The sequence below is a fragment of the Grammomys surdaster genome, unplaced genomic scaffold, assembly GCF_004785775.1.
Source record: "Grammomys surdaster isolate TR1022 unplaced genomic scaffold, NIH_TR_1.0 126313, whole genome shotgun sequence".
Lineage (NCBI taxonomy): Eukaryota > Metazoa > Chordata > Mammalia > Rodentia > Muridae > Grammomys > Grammomys surdaster.
In genome coordinates, this window is record NW_021621113.1 from 3,076,062 (window position 1) to 3,093,434 (window position 17,373).

Here is a 17,373-nt window from a genome sequence, read left to right on the forward strand (position 1 = left end):
TGTATGTGAGTGTGTGTATATGTATATTTATGTGTGTATGTGTGTGTGAGTGTGTGTATGTGTGTGCATATGTGTATGAGTGTTTGTGTATATTTATGTGTGTTTATGTGTGTGTGTATATGCATGTGCGTGCAGTGTGCACATGCGTGTGCATTTAGAGGTCAGAAGAGGACACCCGCTCTGCCTGGAGCTGGAGATAGCGGCAATTATTGTGAGTCATTACACGTGGGTGCTGGGACCAGAACTCAGGGCCTCTGAAAGGGCAGCTGAGCCGCCTCTCCAGCCCTTTCTTAATGGTTTTTTTTGTATTTTCTTCTTCCTGGGGATTGATGTCTGTAGGTGTGAGGCTCCTTTAATTTCCCCGGCTGGACTCCACAGAACTTTTTAAAACTGTGAATTGCCTTCCTTTATCAGTCGGGGAGAAATCCTTAGCTGTGTACCTCCGAGCGCAGCCTCTGCCGTGCTTTCTTCTCTGTCCTCATTAGCTAGATTAATTAGTCTTGCTCACTCCCATCATTTGCATCTTCTTGACTTTGCTCCACAGTCTCTGTGCTGCGACTACTCTGGATAATTTCTTGAGATCCATCTCCCAGCTCATTAATTGGCTTCAGCTGGGTCTAATATGCTATTAAACCTATACACCGAGATGTTTTTTATTTTATTTTAATTATGTTTTTATTTCCAGAAGTTGTGTTTGGCTCCCAAATGAATCTGATTGTTTTTGTGTTTTCCTTTCTACCCGTCTCCCTTTGACTATGTCATACGTCCATCCCGCTCTGCGTTGTCTTGTACATCGAAAGACTGAGCCTTGTGCGAGGTGGAAGGACCCCCTGAATCCAGAGCCAGACTACTGCGAAGGACAGGCTGGTCTCAACACCTCTCTCACTACTCCGCCCTGCCCCCTGTTTTCCTTCTTTCTCCCATGTCACTTTTTTTTTTTTTTTTGAAAACATGATTCATCTCATGGATTGAGAAAGAAACCAAATGCAGAGTCTCTCTCCCAGCACCCAGGGCCTTCCCCGCCGGCAGCCAGGGCTATTAGGATCTGTAGAGACTTCCAGATATATTTTATGTGTAGCCAAGCAAATACACATTTAAAAATTCATTCTCCCTGTAACACAAACGGTAGCATGCTACATATATTGTTCTGCACTTGCTTTTTAATAAAAAATATGTTTCTGGTTATGAAAGAAATACATGCTCATTTTGAATAACATCAATTCCCAAGTGTACACATGTAGAAAATGAAAGTCTCCCTGGAATTCATTCCCTAGAGATTACATCTATTTTGCCTCTATAAATATATATTTACATAAATGGGCTTATGCAACAGACAATGTTTTCTAACCTATTTTCCCCTTCCCTCCCAATAACACATCACAACATCACTGCATGACTCTTTCCATGGCTCCACGTAAGGCTGGGGCCGTGGAATCAGGGAGAATTCAGTTCCAACATTAACTGCACAGCTCAGTAGCTTAGAACTTGTTACAGCTGATTGAAGCCTCACGTTCCTCATCTGTGACGTGTCCACTTCCTCATGGTCTGGGATGGTAGTGAGGTCGTGAAGATTGTGTGCCCACCTTCCAGGTCCCAGGAAAAGGTCATCTTTTAATGACTTCCTCCCCTGATTAATGCTCGCCTAGAATTTATAGTCTGGATGTGTTATAATGTATTAACAATGGCATGTTAGTAGATGCTGGTGTCTTTTTACAAATGTTAGTCCTGTAAGCACACTGTTCCTGTGAATTTTCTTGGCTGGGTTGGATTACTGGGTCCTCTGAATTCTAATCTCTGGACCTTCTATTTTTTTCTCCAAGGAGGAGGCGAGAGTGTCCTGCGGGCTGAAACGAGTGTACTACGTAGGTGCTTCTTCTTCATCGTTGTCCTTCACCTTGCTTTCCTCTGGGGTGTGGGTGGACCAGCCCTCCTCAGCAAAGTCTCTCTGAGCCCTCTCTCCTGCCTTCTCCCCTTACTTCTGATGCTAAAGCTTAGACTTCCCATTCCTCTCAGACCCTGCAGCCCAACCCCAACCCCTCCCAACTCACTTCCAGTGTATTTCCTGTGATTTGCTACATATTTAAAAAGAATTAAAATGCACGTTTGAAAAAGAGAGAAGAGTCCTGGGCTGGAGAGATGGCTCAGTGGTTAAGAGCACTGACTGCACTTCCAGAGGTCCTGAGTTCAAATCCCAGCAACCACATGGTGGCTCACAACCATCTGTAATGAGATCTGATGCCCTCTTCTGGTGTGTCTGAAGACAGCTACAGTGTATTCATATATAATAAATAAATAAATCTTTAAAAAAAAAAAAAAAAAGAAAAAAAGAAAAAGAGAGAAGAGTCCAAAGGAAGCAAGGAGAGGAAGGAATTGAAAATCTTATACGACAACCCTTCACCCTCTATCTACCAATCGTGAAACGGCAGAGCTTCTGGGCTCCAAAGGAACAGAGGCTCCAGGCAGTAGTGGTGAAAGGGAGCAACGTGTTAGCAGCCTTCAAACTACTCGTCACCTTTAAATAGCCATAAAGAACTTTCTCTCAGGGACAATACCTGGGTGATAGGAGCTTTAGCTTCACAGAGAGTCCCCGGAAGAGACAGGTTTGAGCAGGAGGGTGTGGAGTGAAGACAGGTGTTCTTCCTGATGACAGTGCAGGGGTCCTCGTGTAGAGCCTGTTGATAGCTAAGGGGCTGGGAGCTAGAGGGGAAGTGAGAGGCTCGGCACAAAGACAGGTGGCTTCATTCCTGGGACAGACACTGGCCAGACAACAGACACTAAGTGAGCCCTACTCTGTGCCAGGCTTTTGTGGATAATAGGAGGTGTAGTCCTGACCCTGTGTTTATTAAGACCCCTGACTGGTGGAAGTCAGAGACAGTGAACAGTTGAAGCCAAGGCAGGAACGATTTTGGACAGAGCCTTGACCTGCTCTCTCCCAGCAGGTCTGCTCTGGGTCATGGATCAAGCTTCTGGGAGCTGTCAGCAGCAGGCACCCGGGACAAATTGAACCTCTGGACGAGTTGGAGGCCAACTCAGCCAGGAGGAAGAGAAGGCCCATGACTGCTCACCCTGCCCCTCGTCAGGTACAAAGCTGGCTTCCTTGCTTAGGGGCTAGTGATTAATCGTGCCTCCATGGGCACCTTCTGCCTGATGTCACTGAGGCCCAGGATGGGATGACTTGGCCAAGGTCACAAAGAGATAGGTTCCCTCCATTTGGATGCTGGCCTGGGTTCTGTGGATGCTTTTTCTACTAGATTTGGGAGCTTAGGGGAGTAGGGGAATGGTCTTCCTCCATTATGTATAGAAAGGCTCTATCTACGGTGATCCCAGCTGACCCTGCCACATCAGGGTTTCCAGCCATCCACTAGAATGGGACCATGGGGTGCTCTTACATGCTTCCTTTGCTCCAAAGCTCCTTAGAGATCTCTCCATAGGGGCTGAGTGGCCATAGATGAATGGAGTGCCCCATCCCCGTGCACACACAAGGCAGCCTTGGCTGGAGTGGGCTTCTCCACCATGCTCATCTCTCTCTCTCTGCAGACTGACCCTTCAGAAACTGAGATTGTGGAACCTCTTCAGCAGAGGGCAGAGGACCCAGGTGATAAGCCACAGAGCCGGGGGGAGGAGTCTCACCCTGCCCCTCACTTCTGGGATCTTTTTCTTTACCCTATCAGCCCAAAGTTCTTCTCCAAAGGAACGAGGGTCTCAGGGCCATGAAGGGGAATTCCCCCATCCTTGTCAATTTGCTCCTCCGCATGTTCCTTGTTGTCCCCTGGGATTGCATGATACATTCTCTCTACCCTAGGTGAACTGGAGACTATGCCTCTGGATGATGGAGTGCGATCCTCTGTGGTCCATGCAATGAAGGAGGTACTGTGGACTCGGTAAGGCTTTCTTCCCTACCTCCTGTCTGTGTAGCTTCGGGCCAGGCCAATTTGAGAGAGAGAGAGAGAGAGAGAGAGAGAGAGAGAGAGAGAGAGAGAGGAGAGAGACAGAGAGAGAGGAGAGAGACAGAGACAGAGAAGGACTGAGAATGTGTGTGTCTAAACCTGATATCGGGGTGGTTACTGACCCCCACATATTGGGGTGGTTACTGACCCCCACAGCCAGTGGTGAGCTGAAATGTGAACCTGGATGTCTGTAATACATGGCTTCAGTTACAGTGCGAGTCTAGGCTGACAGGGTCTCAGAGATCTGAGGGTTCTCACTGAAAGACGGTGAAACCAAGCTCAGAGAAGGCAAAGTCAGCAGTAGATCAGGCTCATGTCTGCCCTGCCCTTGGTTCATCTTTTACTGTACCCACCTCAGTTTGGTTCTTTTCTCTGGTTGATTCCTTAACTCCCCAACCCCAGGCTTGATCCTCTCCACACAGAGTCAACTGTCTAGCAGGACCAAGCAGCCTGATTTTGACACTTGCTTTGCCACAGGTCCATTGGGTAGCCTTAGGGTGAGTCCTGAACTCTGAGCTCTCCCTAGGTAAATGGAAGACATACCTTATCTTCCTCCCAGAGCAGGGGTGGGAGTCAACAGGTCTGTGGGGGGAACACCCATAAAGAAAGGGGATGGCCCAGCCCCTGTCTCCTGCCCCTACATCTCAGACAAAGTGAATAGAGAGCTTTCCTGCTCAGGGCTAGCTTGTTCCCACAGTGCCCAGGAGCTTCCCGACCTGGCGTTGAGGGAAGAAGAGGTAGAGGGTATTGCAGAGGGCATTGAGGAGGCCCTCTTCCAACTGACCCAAGACATCAACCTCCGCTACAAGAACAAGTACCGCAGTCTGCTCTTCAACCTGAGAGATCCCCGAAATGTTGTGAGCTGGGGTGGGGGGAGGGAGGGAGAGGAGGTTGAGCTGGCCCAGCCCTCTATTGGGGATACCAGGAGCAGACAGAAAGTTGGAGTGGGCGTTCTCAGGGTCGAATGGTGCACTCTCTTCCCCCACAGGACCTGTTTCTCAAAGTGGCCCACTGTGATGTCACCCCTAAGGACCTGGTGCAGATGAGCTCAATCCAGCTGGCCCCCAAGGAGCTGTCCCGCTGGCGGGACCAGGAAGAGAGAAGGGTGAGAACTTGTAGACAAATCACAGGAAGGGGGAGGGCAGGGGAAGACAGAACGGAGGAAGCAGGACAGGAGGACAATCAGGACTGTGAAGGAGCTGGAAAAACAGAAATCAAGCTAGGGGAGTCTTCCAGGACAAAGGTAGGAAGAGAGCCCACACTCGTGTTTCTCTGTGGAGCTGGGCTGTGTGGGCGTAGGAGGCCTTCTGTGAGTAAGTTCCCAGTGCTCTTCCTTCCATCCCAACCTCAGGTTTGGAAAAGGGGCCCCACAACTCCACCCTCCTCAGTCAAGTCCTCCTGTGCCCTGCTGGTGGGCCTGTGCATGGAACTCTTGAGAGTAGGGAAGGCATAACACTGAGCTGGCTGTTGGGAACGCTGATCCAATGCTTGGTGGCCAGAGGCAGTGGTCCGGTGCTGAGGTGTGTAGGATGCTAAGGTGCTGTTCTGGGAGAGCTAATAACCCAAGTCCAGCCATGGTATCCATCCATTCAGTTGAGTTTCTGTCCAGGCACGGCGGTCTCATAAGATAGGAGCGGCTGTGTAGTTTAGGGGTCACTGAAGCCTCTTCGTAACAGCCATTAAGAATTCCAGGGTGGGGGTGGGGTGGTAGAGAGATGGCTCAGCGGTTAAGAGCACTGGCTGCTCTTCTAGAGGTCCCGAGTTCAATTCCCAGCAACCATATGGTGGCTCACAACCATTTGTAATGGGATCTGATGCCCTCTTCTGGCACACAGATGTATATGCAGATAGAACACTCATACATAATATAAATAAATCTTTAAAAAAAGAAAAGAATTCTCAGAAGAGACCAGGAGGGGAGAATGGGGGTAGGGACTGTGTAAGGGAGGACTGAAAGAAAGGGGGCAGTGATCAGGATGTAAAATGAATGAATGAATGAATGAATGAATGGGGAAGAAAGAATTTCAGGGTGGGAGCAGGGAAGGAAGCTCAGAGGGTAGAGAGCTTGCCACACCAGCATGAGACTGAGCCCCCGAATTGATGTAAAAAGTCAGCGTGGTGGCATGTGTTTGCCGTCCCAGTGTTGGCTGGGGAGGTGGAGACAGGCAAGCCTAGCCCAATGAAAGCCCTGGCCTCAAAAAGTAAGGTGATGACTCCTGAGGAAGGCCATCGAAGATCAATCTCTGGCTCCCACATGCATTTGTACACACAAGTACATGCAGCTAGCCATCCACTAACGTGCATACCCACACATGTGCATGTGTACACGGCAAGAATTTCAAGTTAATGCACACAGCCTGACCAAGTGTGAGCCTTTCTGAATACAGAGCCCAGTGTGTCGTCATCATGGAGTCTGTCTGCCTGGGTCTGGGGGTGCAGGGCCCCTGTCTTCTGCACCATTAGCAAAGTAAGAGTGGTGGCTGCTCTTCCAAAGGACCCAGGTTCAAGCGCCAGCTCTCACACGGCAGCTTACAACTGTAGGTAATTCCAGTTCCAAGAGAGACGACACCCTCACATAGACATACATGGAGGCAGAACACCCATATAAATAAAAATTAAAAAAAATTTGCTTTAAAAAAACAAAACAGAAAAGAAACAGAGAGACAGGCCTCCAAGTCAGGTGACTTTGCTTGACAGTGACAGCTAGCTAGCCATTCTTATGAACCTCGAGCCGGGCTGAGCCCTCCTCATGTGTTGCTCAATACCTTGCTCTTAATCCCCAGAGAATAGATAAACTGAGGTTCAGGGCAACTAAGTGCTGGCCCAAAGTCAATCTAATCCTTAAATCTTTATTAATGGCCCATCTGAGACTCAGCCTGCACACTCGTTCCGACACCACAGCCTCCCTGGGGACGGGTGGGTGGGGCAGCCAGAAGCATAGTTGACTTGGGTGAAGGCCAAGTGCGGCGACATTTATTGGAGGAGGCAGGACTTCAGTGGAACCTAGAAGGGTAAGGCTGAAGGGGGCTGGTTTCCTAAGTGAACAGAGAGAGGCTCAAAAATTAGGGGAACCCCCAAGGGAGGGGCCTTGAGAGAGGGAAGGGGGTGACTGGGTGCTCGGTGGCCAGAGGCCCCTGGCTGAGTTTCGCTTGGCTGCTGCAGGGCCTGGACATCATTGAGCAACAACAGAAGGAACTGTACAGACTCCCTGCCTCCAAACTGACTCACAAGGGCGAGGTAGAGATCCAGCGGGACTTGGACCAGATGCTGACCTTGGAAGACCTGATGGTAAGGGGGACCTGAGTTAGACACAGGTGCTCCTCACCCCGCTAACTATGGGGCCCTCAGCAAGGCCCTGAGCAAGGCCATTGCCTACTCTGTGGGACCTGTGTTCAAGGCATTAGGTCTGGCACTGGTCTCCCTTTTTTTTTACCCTGACTCCAGAACACTTACACCAGTGGCACTAAAGGCTTGTCATTGCAGTCACCCCAGGCACAGCCACTCGGGCTTTAGGCAAAAGGTTTTTCTAGATATGAGAGACAGAGGCCTGTTTTATCAGAGGGGTTATTTCCTTGGAGTTGTCACAGGCAGGGAATCACCCACCGCCTTGGGCAGTAAAGCCAGAAGCCCTCCTGACCTTGCACTGGAGGAGGCCCGGGATTTAGGCCTCCAACTGATGGGACAGCTGTATCCCCTGGTGGAGCAGCACCTTCTAATGGAGCACCTCCATCTTGCCCAGAGCCTGCTTAGTATGGTGGGTCATCTGTCCCAACTTGGTTAACCAGCACCTCAGTGTCCTATGGTCAGCAAGACCTTCCCCTTGTCCCCACATCCATCACTCTCAGAAGGCCACTCTCTGGCTTGGTTGGTGTCTCTGTGGATCAGCTGTCACGTGGTTCTGATTAGGAGATGGGTGGAGGGCTGCCAAGTCCCTTAGCTCATGTTCATCTGCTCAGTACAGATTTGTTGAGCCTTTCCTGGGTACCAGGGCCTGGGGGGAATGACAAGGGTTTGACAAGATAATACTTGGGGGTTTACCACCTCCCAACCCAAGCATTCAAGCCAAGAAGAATCACTGTCTGTGTAGAGAGGAGCCCTCGGGGGGTGCAGCTGCTCCCCAGCCCAAGCCAGGCACATTTCCTCAAGAGGCTGGATGTCAGCCTTGGAGAGGTGTCAGGAGACAGGATGAGAGGAGATGGCAGAGGAGAAGGAGAAGGTGACAGAGAAGAGCAGTCTTCGCTCTTACTGAGTACCTGCTGCGTGGCCCTCACAAACAGCACCTCATTTGAACACGGCGATACTGATACAGTTCGTGCTACTGCTGAGACCCAAACCACTGATGCAGCTCGTTGTAGCGGGCTGGGGCGGGGCAGGGACGTGCTCCTGGCAACGCTTTGAGATCTTTTCAAATCTTCCGAACGAAAAGGGGTTTCTATTGTGAGGGCGAAGGTGGTTAGATATTTACCCTCCTGGGATGGATCCTCTGCTTCTGACTTGACCCAAGGAAAAGATGCAAAAGTTAGGAAAACACTGTGTGCAAAATGCCTTCGGGGCTTCTTGCTAGTGACAGCTGGAGGTGACCTGAATGTCTAGCAACAGGCTACTGTTGTCTAGGAACTGCCACACAGTCGGCCCACGAGGGTCTAAAGAAGAGGGCAAATGCGTCTACTGCAGTGAATGGGATACAAAATGAGGGTGCAAAGAACACTTGATCCCAGCTATTATAGGAGGAGCCTCAGACCCTCTGCATAGAAAACTATGAAAGAACACCCAGTGTAACAACAGTTGTCTGAACAAATGGTGGGTTTTTAAAAAAATGTACAATTATTTATTTCCCAAGTTTCTTTACGAATGTTCAGTTTTTTGGAATATAAAAACATATTTAGAAAAATAAACCATGTTCTTGAGGCTCTCTATGTATAGAGGCCCCTGACCTTCCCGGCCACCTTGCCATCTGTCTCCTTTCCAGGGACCCATGGTGCCCAGAGAGTGCAGCCTACAGGCCCTGACAACCCCGCTGGAGGACACCACAGATTGGCACCAGCACCACCTCTGTGACTCTAACTGTCAAGTCTGCCCAGGTAGGGAGGAAGGCAGGAATGCTGACAGTGGTAGCCAGCCGGAGCTACAAGCAGGCATCAGCTGCCACATGGGTAGGTAGCCCAGTGGGAGCGCCCGTGCCACAGGTCACCATGGAATGAAGCTGCTCAAGGCTTGGTTCAAGTCCGGCTGAGGGCTGGCTTCTTCCTCCGCATACACATTTCAGTTCTTGCCTCTGCTCTTTGCAGATCAGAAATCCTCAATTAAACTGCCAGCCTTCTCTGGGGCCATCATGAACAGGGAGGAAAATGCCACCCAGAAAGCCCCAAGTCCAGCTCCTGTGTCCTCTTCAAGGATGCTCAAAGTTGGGGAGACACTTGCCAAGGAACCACAGGACAGGTATGGGACTGGTAGCTAATAGGTGAGCATCCTAGCAGCCTGGGTGGGAGAGGCCACTAGCTGGAGTAACAGCATCCACACACCGCAGGAGCTTGCTTCCCTTGTCTGTGAGCCTCTGTCTTTCTACCTGAAATGGAACTCACCCAGCTTCCCGGTTCCCTCCTGCTCAAGGCCCATGCTTGGATCAGTGTTCAGGTCTCTGCAATGAGAACACAGTACTGGCACTGCAAATGAAAGGGACCCTGGGGACATCCCAATGAATGACTCTGCTTGGCCCTGCCCTGTCCCTTCTTCTAGGCTCCAGATGCCTGCTGGACCCAAAAATGCCCTGCCCAGCCCTCCACTCTGGGAGGGCTCACTGGACATGTTTTCCATTAAGCACTTCCGGGCCAAGGCACAGCTGATCAAGGGACACAGCTGTCAGCTTATCCAGGTACTTACATCCCTAACACCCTCCTCAGCCCAGTTGGCTGTGCTAACTAAGCCCGAGGGCAGATGATACCCTAGCCTGATTCTGACACACACTCAGGCTAATAACTCTACCCCAAGACATAAGGAAAGAGAATCTCAGGGGGAGGAGCATCCTGGGACCCCCTCAGTTCACAGGAAGGTTTTAGGAGTGACTGCTGAGTAACTGTTAGTGAGCTAAAGAGTAAGTGAGGACCCATGGGACTTTGTCCAGGACAGGCCGTAGGCCTCTAGGGGGTAATTAGAGCTCTCTGGGGAGTCCCTGAGCCTTTGGATACACTGCCTGTCCTTCTCCTTCTCTGACTTTGGCCTGAGGTAATGAGAAATGAATCTGCCTAAGAGGGTGGGAAGCTGGGTGTTGACCAACCAACCACCTGCCCCCAGGCTCTGCCAGAGGTCATTCGCTCAGTAGGCCGCCTCCCTCCAAACCAAGTCTGGGACCTTCTAGATAGTATGGGCCCATCCAGGGCAAAGGTAAGCTGCCTGCTCTTAGGGCACCCTCTCCTCTACCCCTCTTGTCACCTCCTTCCCTCCTTATCTTGCTCACCAGTGACCCTCGGCAAGACACCCCCTTCCCTGCTTCTTCCTAGATGGCAGTTCTCAACCTGTGGATCACGACGGCTTTGGGGGTTGAATGACTCTTTCACAGGGTCAAACACGTCAGCTATCCTGCAGAAATATCAGATATTTACACTATGATTCATAACAATAGCAAAATTAAAGTCATGAAGTAGCAACGAAAATAATGTTATGGTTGGGGTCACCAGCTCTCAGAGGTCTGCTGGTCTGAGTGTGCCCGCAGGCCCAGAGGGTGACCTGCTCTTTTGCCACTTCCTCTGTGTCCTCCAGGACATCTGTGTGGTCAGACTGTGTCCCCACGGGTCTCGGGACATCCAGAACTACCGCCTGCTTTACTCCTACCTCAACAACAAGCAGTGCCACTGCCTGGCGACTGTGCAGCTTGTGAAAATGGTCCTGCTGCCCCTGCCTGCCTTTGAGCCTCTGCCAGCCAGGCTGCGCCCTATGGGGGGCCCAGGTGAGAACCAGTTACAATGGCCAAATAGAACAGCAAAAGTTGTAGCAGCCAAGAGGAACAGGTGTGTGCCTGCCACTGGACCAGCTAGGCCTGGCCTCAGGGCAGGGATCTGCCTAGGCATGGCCCTAGGAAATTACCTGTGGAAAAGGACTTTAGGGACTCACAAGCAGGGTGTGCCAGCCTGCTCTGAAGCAAAAAGCCTTAAGACTTTGCTGGGCTGCAGTTCCCAGTACAGGAGGCAGGTTGGCATGTTCTCCATTGGGCGGATCTGGGCAAAAGCCCAGCTTGTGTTGGGACATAGCTGCCAGCTTGTCCGGGCACACCTTTGTTCACAAGGACTCTCTCAATGATACATTCATCTCTCATTCATTCATTCATTCATTCATTCATTCTACAATAAGCCATTGCCTCAATTTATGGTAGGCTCAAAGATAGATGATACACCAACTCCAGGGACGGTGTTGATTGTCTTTATTAAGCCTTGAGGTCAAACCATCCACGGCCTTGCCTCTGCCTGATGACCAAGACTGAACACTCTGAGATAGGCTCATTTGCCTCCTTGCTTTCTCCCACCTCGGTGTCAGGAAGTTCTCATGACCAAACCTCCAGATCCACTACAACTTTTGCTGGTGTGTGTGTGTGTGTGTGTGTCTATGTTGACTTCCTCCAGGTCTTGAGACCCTCTTCTCCCTCTTTTCAGGTCTTGAAACTACTCACACGAGCCTGTTACTAGCTGTGCTGTTTCCTAAAGATGAGCTTCCAGGCAGAGCTTTGTCCAGCCCTGGGTCAAACAAGGTCCCAAAGACCGTGTCCTTCAGCAAAAAAGTGGAAAGAATACACTACTTACCAGAGGACAGGTGGTCAGAGGCCACCCCAAGAGGATCATCTCCTCATGAGGAAGACCCAAAGCAGAGCTTGACCATGGGCAGCCTGTCTCTAAGGAGTGTTTGTGCTCCACAGAGCCTCCCCAGAGGCAGGGGGAGGCAGGAGCCTAGATGGGGACAGTGGTCCCCAGAAGCAGGCTGGCGCTACTCCTGGCATCCCAATTCAGCAGGTCTAATGTTCCCTGGCATTGGCCAAGGACAGCACCTCCATAGGGCTTCCTGTTTTCACCATGACCTACTCCAGAACCTCAAGGTCTTAGTGACCATGAGTCACCAGTTCCAGGCCTCACTGTGGCCCCAAAGCCAGGATTCCCTCCCCCCATCCACTGTAGTATCTGCAGTTCTAGATCCCCCTGGGCCTTCTTTGGGCCCCATGGATGGAGGTGGCTCTGACTGTTCCCTGCCAGAGGGGCCTGACCCTTTAGAGCCACCAGAACAGGAATGTTAATTCCTTTATCAATGCTGAATCCAAGGAAAGGCAAGTGAGCTCTCCCACACCTGCCCAGTTTGTATCTGTTCCTCAGTCTGTTTGATGTTGATTTTTGGTTCAATAAAAACTTGGCAAAGTAAGAATTGCATCTGACGGCTGAGAAGGCGTCTCTAGTCCCATCCCGGTGTGGCTTGAAGTATCGTTGCATTTTTGTGCACCAATGCATGATGGGAGTGGTCCTGAACCATCACTTCATCCCAGGAAAAAGCTCTTGCTATGTGGCTTCTGGAGACATTAAAAACAAACAAACAAACAAACAAACAAACAAACTCTGAGCCAAGTGTGGGCATGCACACCTTTAATCCCAACATGCAGGAGGCAGAGGTGAGTAGATCTCTTGAATCTGACTCTAGACTGCTCTGCATAGCTAATTCCAGACCAGCCCTTGCCATACAGTGAAACCCTGCTGTGATGGCTATTCATGCATGTCAACTTGACTACATCTAGAATTAACTAAAATCCAAGTGGCTGGGTACGCCTTTGAATGATTTCTTAATTAAATCATTTGAAGCAGGAAGACCCATCCTTAATCTGGATTTTTTGAGGTGAGACGATCCACCTTTAATCCGGGCCACATCTTCTGCTGTTGCCTGTATAAAGAACATGGGGGAAGGAAGCTTGCTCTTTGTCCGTTTGCTCTCTCTAGTAAGTCCATTCCCTCAATGACATTAAAGCTGACTTCTCAGGGATTCTGGTGAATCCTGAAGACCAACTGAGACACCCAACCTTGTGGACTGAACTGGATTCTTGTCTTTACATTAGTAGACAGCCATTGTTAGACTAGCTGGGGCTCAGCCTATAAGTCACTCTAATAAATCCCATATATTCATGCTATAAGTTCTGTTCCTCTAGAGAACCCTGACTGATACACTGTCTAAAAACAAATCCAAATTAAGGGGCAGAATCAGTGGTGGGAGAGAAGACAGACTGGGGTTGGAGGAGAGAGAGAGGCAAGGGCAGGTAGAGCTGTGAGGAAAGTTAAAGGAGGGCTCTGTTTTATCATTCACTTAGTCATGGTGTGCACACGCACCCGTGGATGTCAGAGGTCAGAGAAGGTGTTGGCATCTTCCTCCTTCACCGTCCGCTTGAGTGTTTTGAGAAAGGCTCTCTTCTGGAACCAGAAACCCACCATTTTGGCTAGCCAGCCAGCAAGCGTGTGCATTGGCTAGTTGCTATCCCTCTTCCTCTAATGTTAACAGGATCGTAGCCACTGCAGCTCCAGGAGTGGTTTTAAATTTCTGAAGGCAATAATTTTTCTTCTGGATAGGTCAGGGGTTGGTTCAAAACACCATAATATTCCCTAGGAGTCCGTGTCCGTGTGCATCTGTGTATACTGTGTGTCTCAGTATACGTGGGTGACCTCGGGTCTCTCTCTGTATGGGGTCTCTGTTGAAGGTGAATGCTTTCTGCAGGTCCTGCCAACTGCTGGAGACAGCCAGGGTTTAGGCCTGAGAAGACCTTCGGGTCCTTTGAGTGGTATAGAAGTTGACCACTGCTGCCTTGTCTTGGCTCCGGAGTGAGCGGCTCACAGCAACTTTGAGTCTGGGGACTGACTAGCTTCCCCAGACAGATTCACCCAGGACAACTCCCTACGTCCCCAACCCCCACTACTCCTCCCACCCTCCCCTCGCCCCCTCCCCTTTGCTGCAGTTTCCAAAGCATGGTTCATTCTGGAACCCTTCTTTCTACCCCAAGAGCTCTGCGGCTGCCCTACCCCCAGCCAACAGCAGAGGGGGCCCTCTACCTTGGGATGGTGGTCGGGGCTGGCAGGACCGAGTCTGAGCTGGGGGCGGATGAGAGAAAGTGGAAGGATTGGAAGCGGGGAAGGTGGGCTAGGGTGGGTTGTAAGTGGGAGCAACGAGAGTATGCTGGACAGGTGAACCGGGGGAAGAAACGGGGCTCCTGAGGGAACTCCTCGGGTTCAGAGGGCGCAGGATTGCCGCAGCCTCAGCGCTGAATGCAAATGATGCAAATTACTATGCAAACCTGCAGCTCCTCTCGGAGCCGGCAACTTGGGTGGCTTTCCTAACACTGCTGGGGTTGGGGAAACAGCAGCTCAGGTCTCTCCCTGGCTGCGGCTTTCTCCTGAGGAAACGGCAGAGGCATTGGGGGACGAGCTAGCCTCTGCCCACCGCCGGGGCCTGCCCTTAGAGGTTCAGTTTGTCCTTCCATAAGCCGGGGTGCAAACGCGGCCTTCTGACAACTCGCCCCGGGGAGCAGGATATAGATGGACCCCGAAACCCTGTATCCTGTCTCGGGGTAGGGGCTGGGCATATGACCCCCACCCCCACCTTCTGCTCCTAGTTCTCAAGCCCTTTGCTTATCTCTTGATCGGGACCAGAAACGCAGCTTGGCATGACGTTGCTAGGGGGTGTGATCGGCGGTTGCTAGGTTCTAGGAATGTTGCTATGCAACGCCGGGCAGGGCCCGGGTTGCTAGGCCGAGGAGGAGTCGCCCGCTGCCCAAAGGGTTTTAGCGAACTGCGCCCGCCCCCACCAGGACCCGCGTCCGCACCCCCAGGCTGGGCGCAGTCTCCGGGGTTCCTTCCGGTTCACACCCTCTGTCACTCGGTGATCCTCTGGGCTCCAGAGCCAGGAACCCTGGGTCTTTGTACACGTGTCTGTGCGCCTGCTGGTGCGGGGAGGGGAGGGGGGTGAGGGTAGAATGTCTCTTTTGAATTTCCATAGCAACTGCTCCCGTGTCACCCTATTGCTCCCAAAGGTTTAAGCAATTGCGTTGCAAATTTACATATATCTGCATGTCATTAACATAGAGGCGGAGCCGGAACTTGTTTGGGCAACTATCCCTGGACAGTTCCCCTCGCTTTGCTTTCATCCCGTCCGATGGCCACCTGGACTGCGCATGCGTGAGTGTTTTGCGTCCCCGTGTTCTCGGTTTGAGGTGGGTGGGAGACTTTTGACAGTGGGCATCAGCTCTGGTCCACTCACCTTACAGAAACATCCTAACCGGAGACACAGTTACTTAAGCAGCACTGAGACTTGTTGGACCCCAGTTCTGCCTTCTCTGGCTGTGTCGTCTTAGGTTTGTGCCCTTCTCTGTGACTCAGTTTCCTTCTCTGTAAATAGGCGTACTAATCTTTAACTCACTAGGTTATGTGAGGATTCGTGGACTGCAACTTTGGCGCACATTCGTTGATGTCCTGGTGCACACTAGGCAGTGTATGGTTGTTTTCTGCCTCCCTCCTTAGAGCCCAGTTCCACTCAGAACCCAGACATAAAGCAAATGAACTTCCTTTGCAGCTCCAGACATGGCAGGAGGAACCTCCAGATGTCAGGGCAGACCGGATTCCAGGCATGAGATGAGAACTATTGGCCGGACCAGGTTGGTGCACCGCGGACCCTTTCTTCCACTCCACTGCCACTCTCAAGGAGTCCACTGCGTCGGGATCTCTTGTATTCCTGGCACTGGAGTTTAAGGTGGCAGTGGCAGCAGCTAGGTAGCTGAGAGGCTGGACTAAGAGGCCTGTGATGGAGTTGGGGTCAGAGGAACGGAGAGTTTCTGTCCGAGCTTTCACTGAGAGAGGACTGCAGAGCTGTGGGACAACTCCTTTTCCTTCTTGGACCTCGGTTTTCCTACTGAGGACACTTGGGAGTCTCTGCTACAACCTGAGGTGGGGTGGGGGCAGAGAACTGTCTTGTTGCTGTGGCAGTGCAGGGAGTGAGTTCCCCATTCTTGGGACTATGCAAGCAGAAGTGTGGCTGGAACGGAGCAGAACTTTGAGCTGCCTCCTCAAAAGATGGTGGGGGGGTCCTTCCCGAGTCTGATTTCTGCCCTTCCTGTTCTGGTAGAGGCTCTCTTGCTCGACTTCCTTTCTCTCGCAGGGACCTTCTAACCTCAACAGCCTCGACTGCAAGAGCCACATGGAGGCAGACGAGGCATTAAAGGACAAAACCCAGTTCCATTTCATGCTGGGGATAGCTCTTATTAGGCTTAATTAAAATAAATGGGATTGCTTCCTGTCCAGTGTTGAATGTGTGGCTGGCAATGAAGAAGGGCATAGGGGCTTGGCTCTGATGGGTCACTTGGGTTTTGGGAGCAGATAGGGTGGACCATACTCTGTGGCTTTTGTTCTGACTTCTTGTATACAGGACTGCTCTCTGCTGGCAGCAGACCAGCCTCTTCCCTGTAGCCACCTGTGCTCCACAGGTGAGAGTTCCAGGGACAGGCCGAGAAGCTGGCAGTGCCCGGCTGGCCTGCCTGTGTCCCACTCTAGGGGCCAATTAAGTCTCTATCCCTAGCTGCGCCGATTAACAGCTAATAAGGCAGCAAACACCTGCAGCTACGGAGACGAATTAAGAGCAACAGTCGGCATAATACACAACCCGATAAGTGAGCAATTAACAACCGGAGAAAGATTAATAGAAGCAATTATGTCCTACTCAGAGCTCTGTAAATACAACTGTCAACCACTGGGGAATTCAGTCCAGTCTCACCTGGCCCCACCCCGGCCATAGCCTCTGCTGGCAGTGGAGAGAGACACTTGAGCTAGTCTGTAGAGACTGGACCACACAGCCATTGACATATAGGGCACGCCCAGATATGTACACATAGGTATGTATATCCAGGCATATAAAGACATGGCCCACAGGACATAGTTACACAGACGTACCCCAAAAGTAAACCTCACATTCTCACAGATGGAGATGGGTAGACGCAGACATATAGAAATCCTTCCAGAAATACATATAGTCCTGCAGAAAAATGTCTCCCCCCCCGTGTCATGAAGAGACACTCCCATGACACACAGAGCTAGAAATACACAGTATATGCAACACGTAATAACTTAAACATAGACATGTAACACACAGCTTCATATACATGGGGTCATATTTGCATATTATGTTTGCTGTCTCCCGATGGCCACCTTGCTTAGGGTCATCTTATTGGGAGCTAAAGCATGGGAGACGGTGGGTTGAAGGTGGGAAGGGACATGAGGGGACAGAATGTGCGTGACTATGTAAGAATGATGCCTGTTTATGGTTCATTCACACATGCTGACACGTGCGAACATGTCATCAGTTTGTAGATATGTTCCAACATGTCAGCATGCATGCACCTGTATGTTTACATGTCTATTAACCTATATTG

General features: G+C 50.9%; 1 protein-coding gene across 1 annotated transcript in view; it reads left to right on the forward strand.

The window, feature by feature from the left end:
• Positions 1-12,222, forward strand: part of Spocd1 (SPOC domain containing 1) — a 27,026-nt gene extending 14,804 nt beyond the window's left edge. The window contains exons 2-14 of the mRNA XM_028760004.1: positions 1,821-1,862; positions 2,940-3,080; positions 3,538-3,595; positions 3,803-3,881; positions 4,645-4,804; positions 4,936-5,052; positions 7,110-7,235; positions 8,917-9,028; positions 9,236-9,386; positions 9,603-9,819; positions 10,239-10,328; positions 10,704-10,890; positions 11,591-12,222. Coding sequence (XP_028615837.1) covers positions 1,821-1,862; positions 2,940-3,080; positions 3,538-3,595; positions 3,803-3,881; positions 4,645-4,804; positions 4,936-5,052; positions 7,110-7,235; positions 8,917-9,028; positions 9,236-9,386; positions 9,603-9,819; positions 10,239-10,328; positions 10,704-10,890; positions 11,591-12,222 — 2,112 coding nt within the window. The remainder of the gene's footprint in view (positions 1-1,820; positions 1,863-2,939; positions 3,081-3,537; positions 3,596-3,802; positions 3,882-4,644; positions 4,805-4,935; positions 5,053-7,109; positions 7,236-8,916; positions 9,029-9,235; positions 9,387-9,602; positions 9,820-10,238; positions 10,329-10,703; positions 10,891-11,590) is intronic.
• Positions 12,223-17,373: the final 5,151 nt, after the last annotated feature.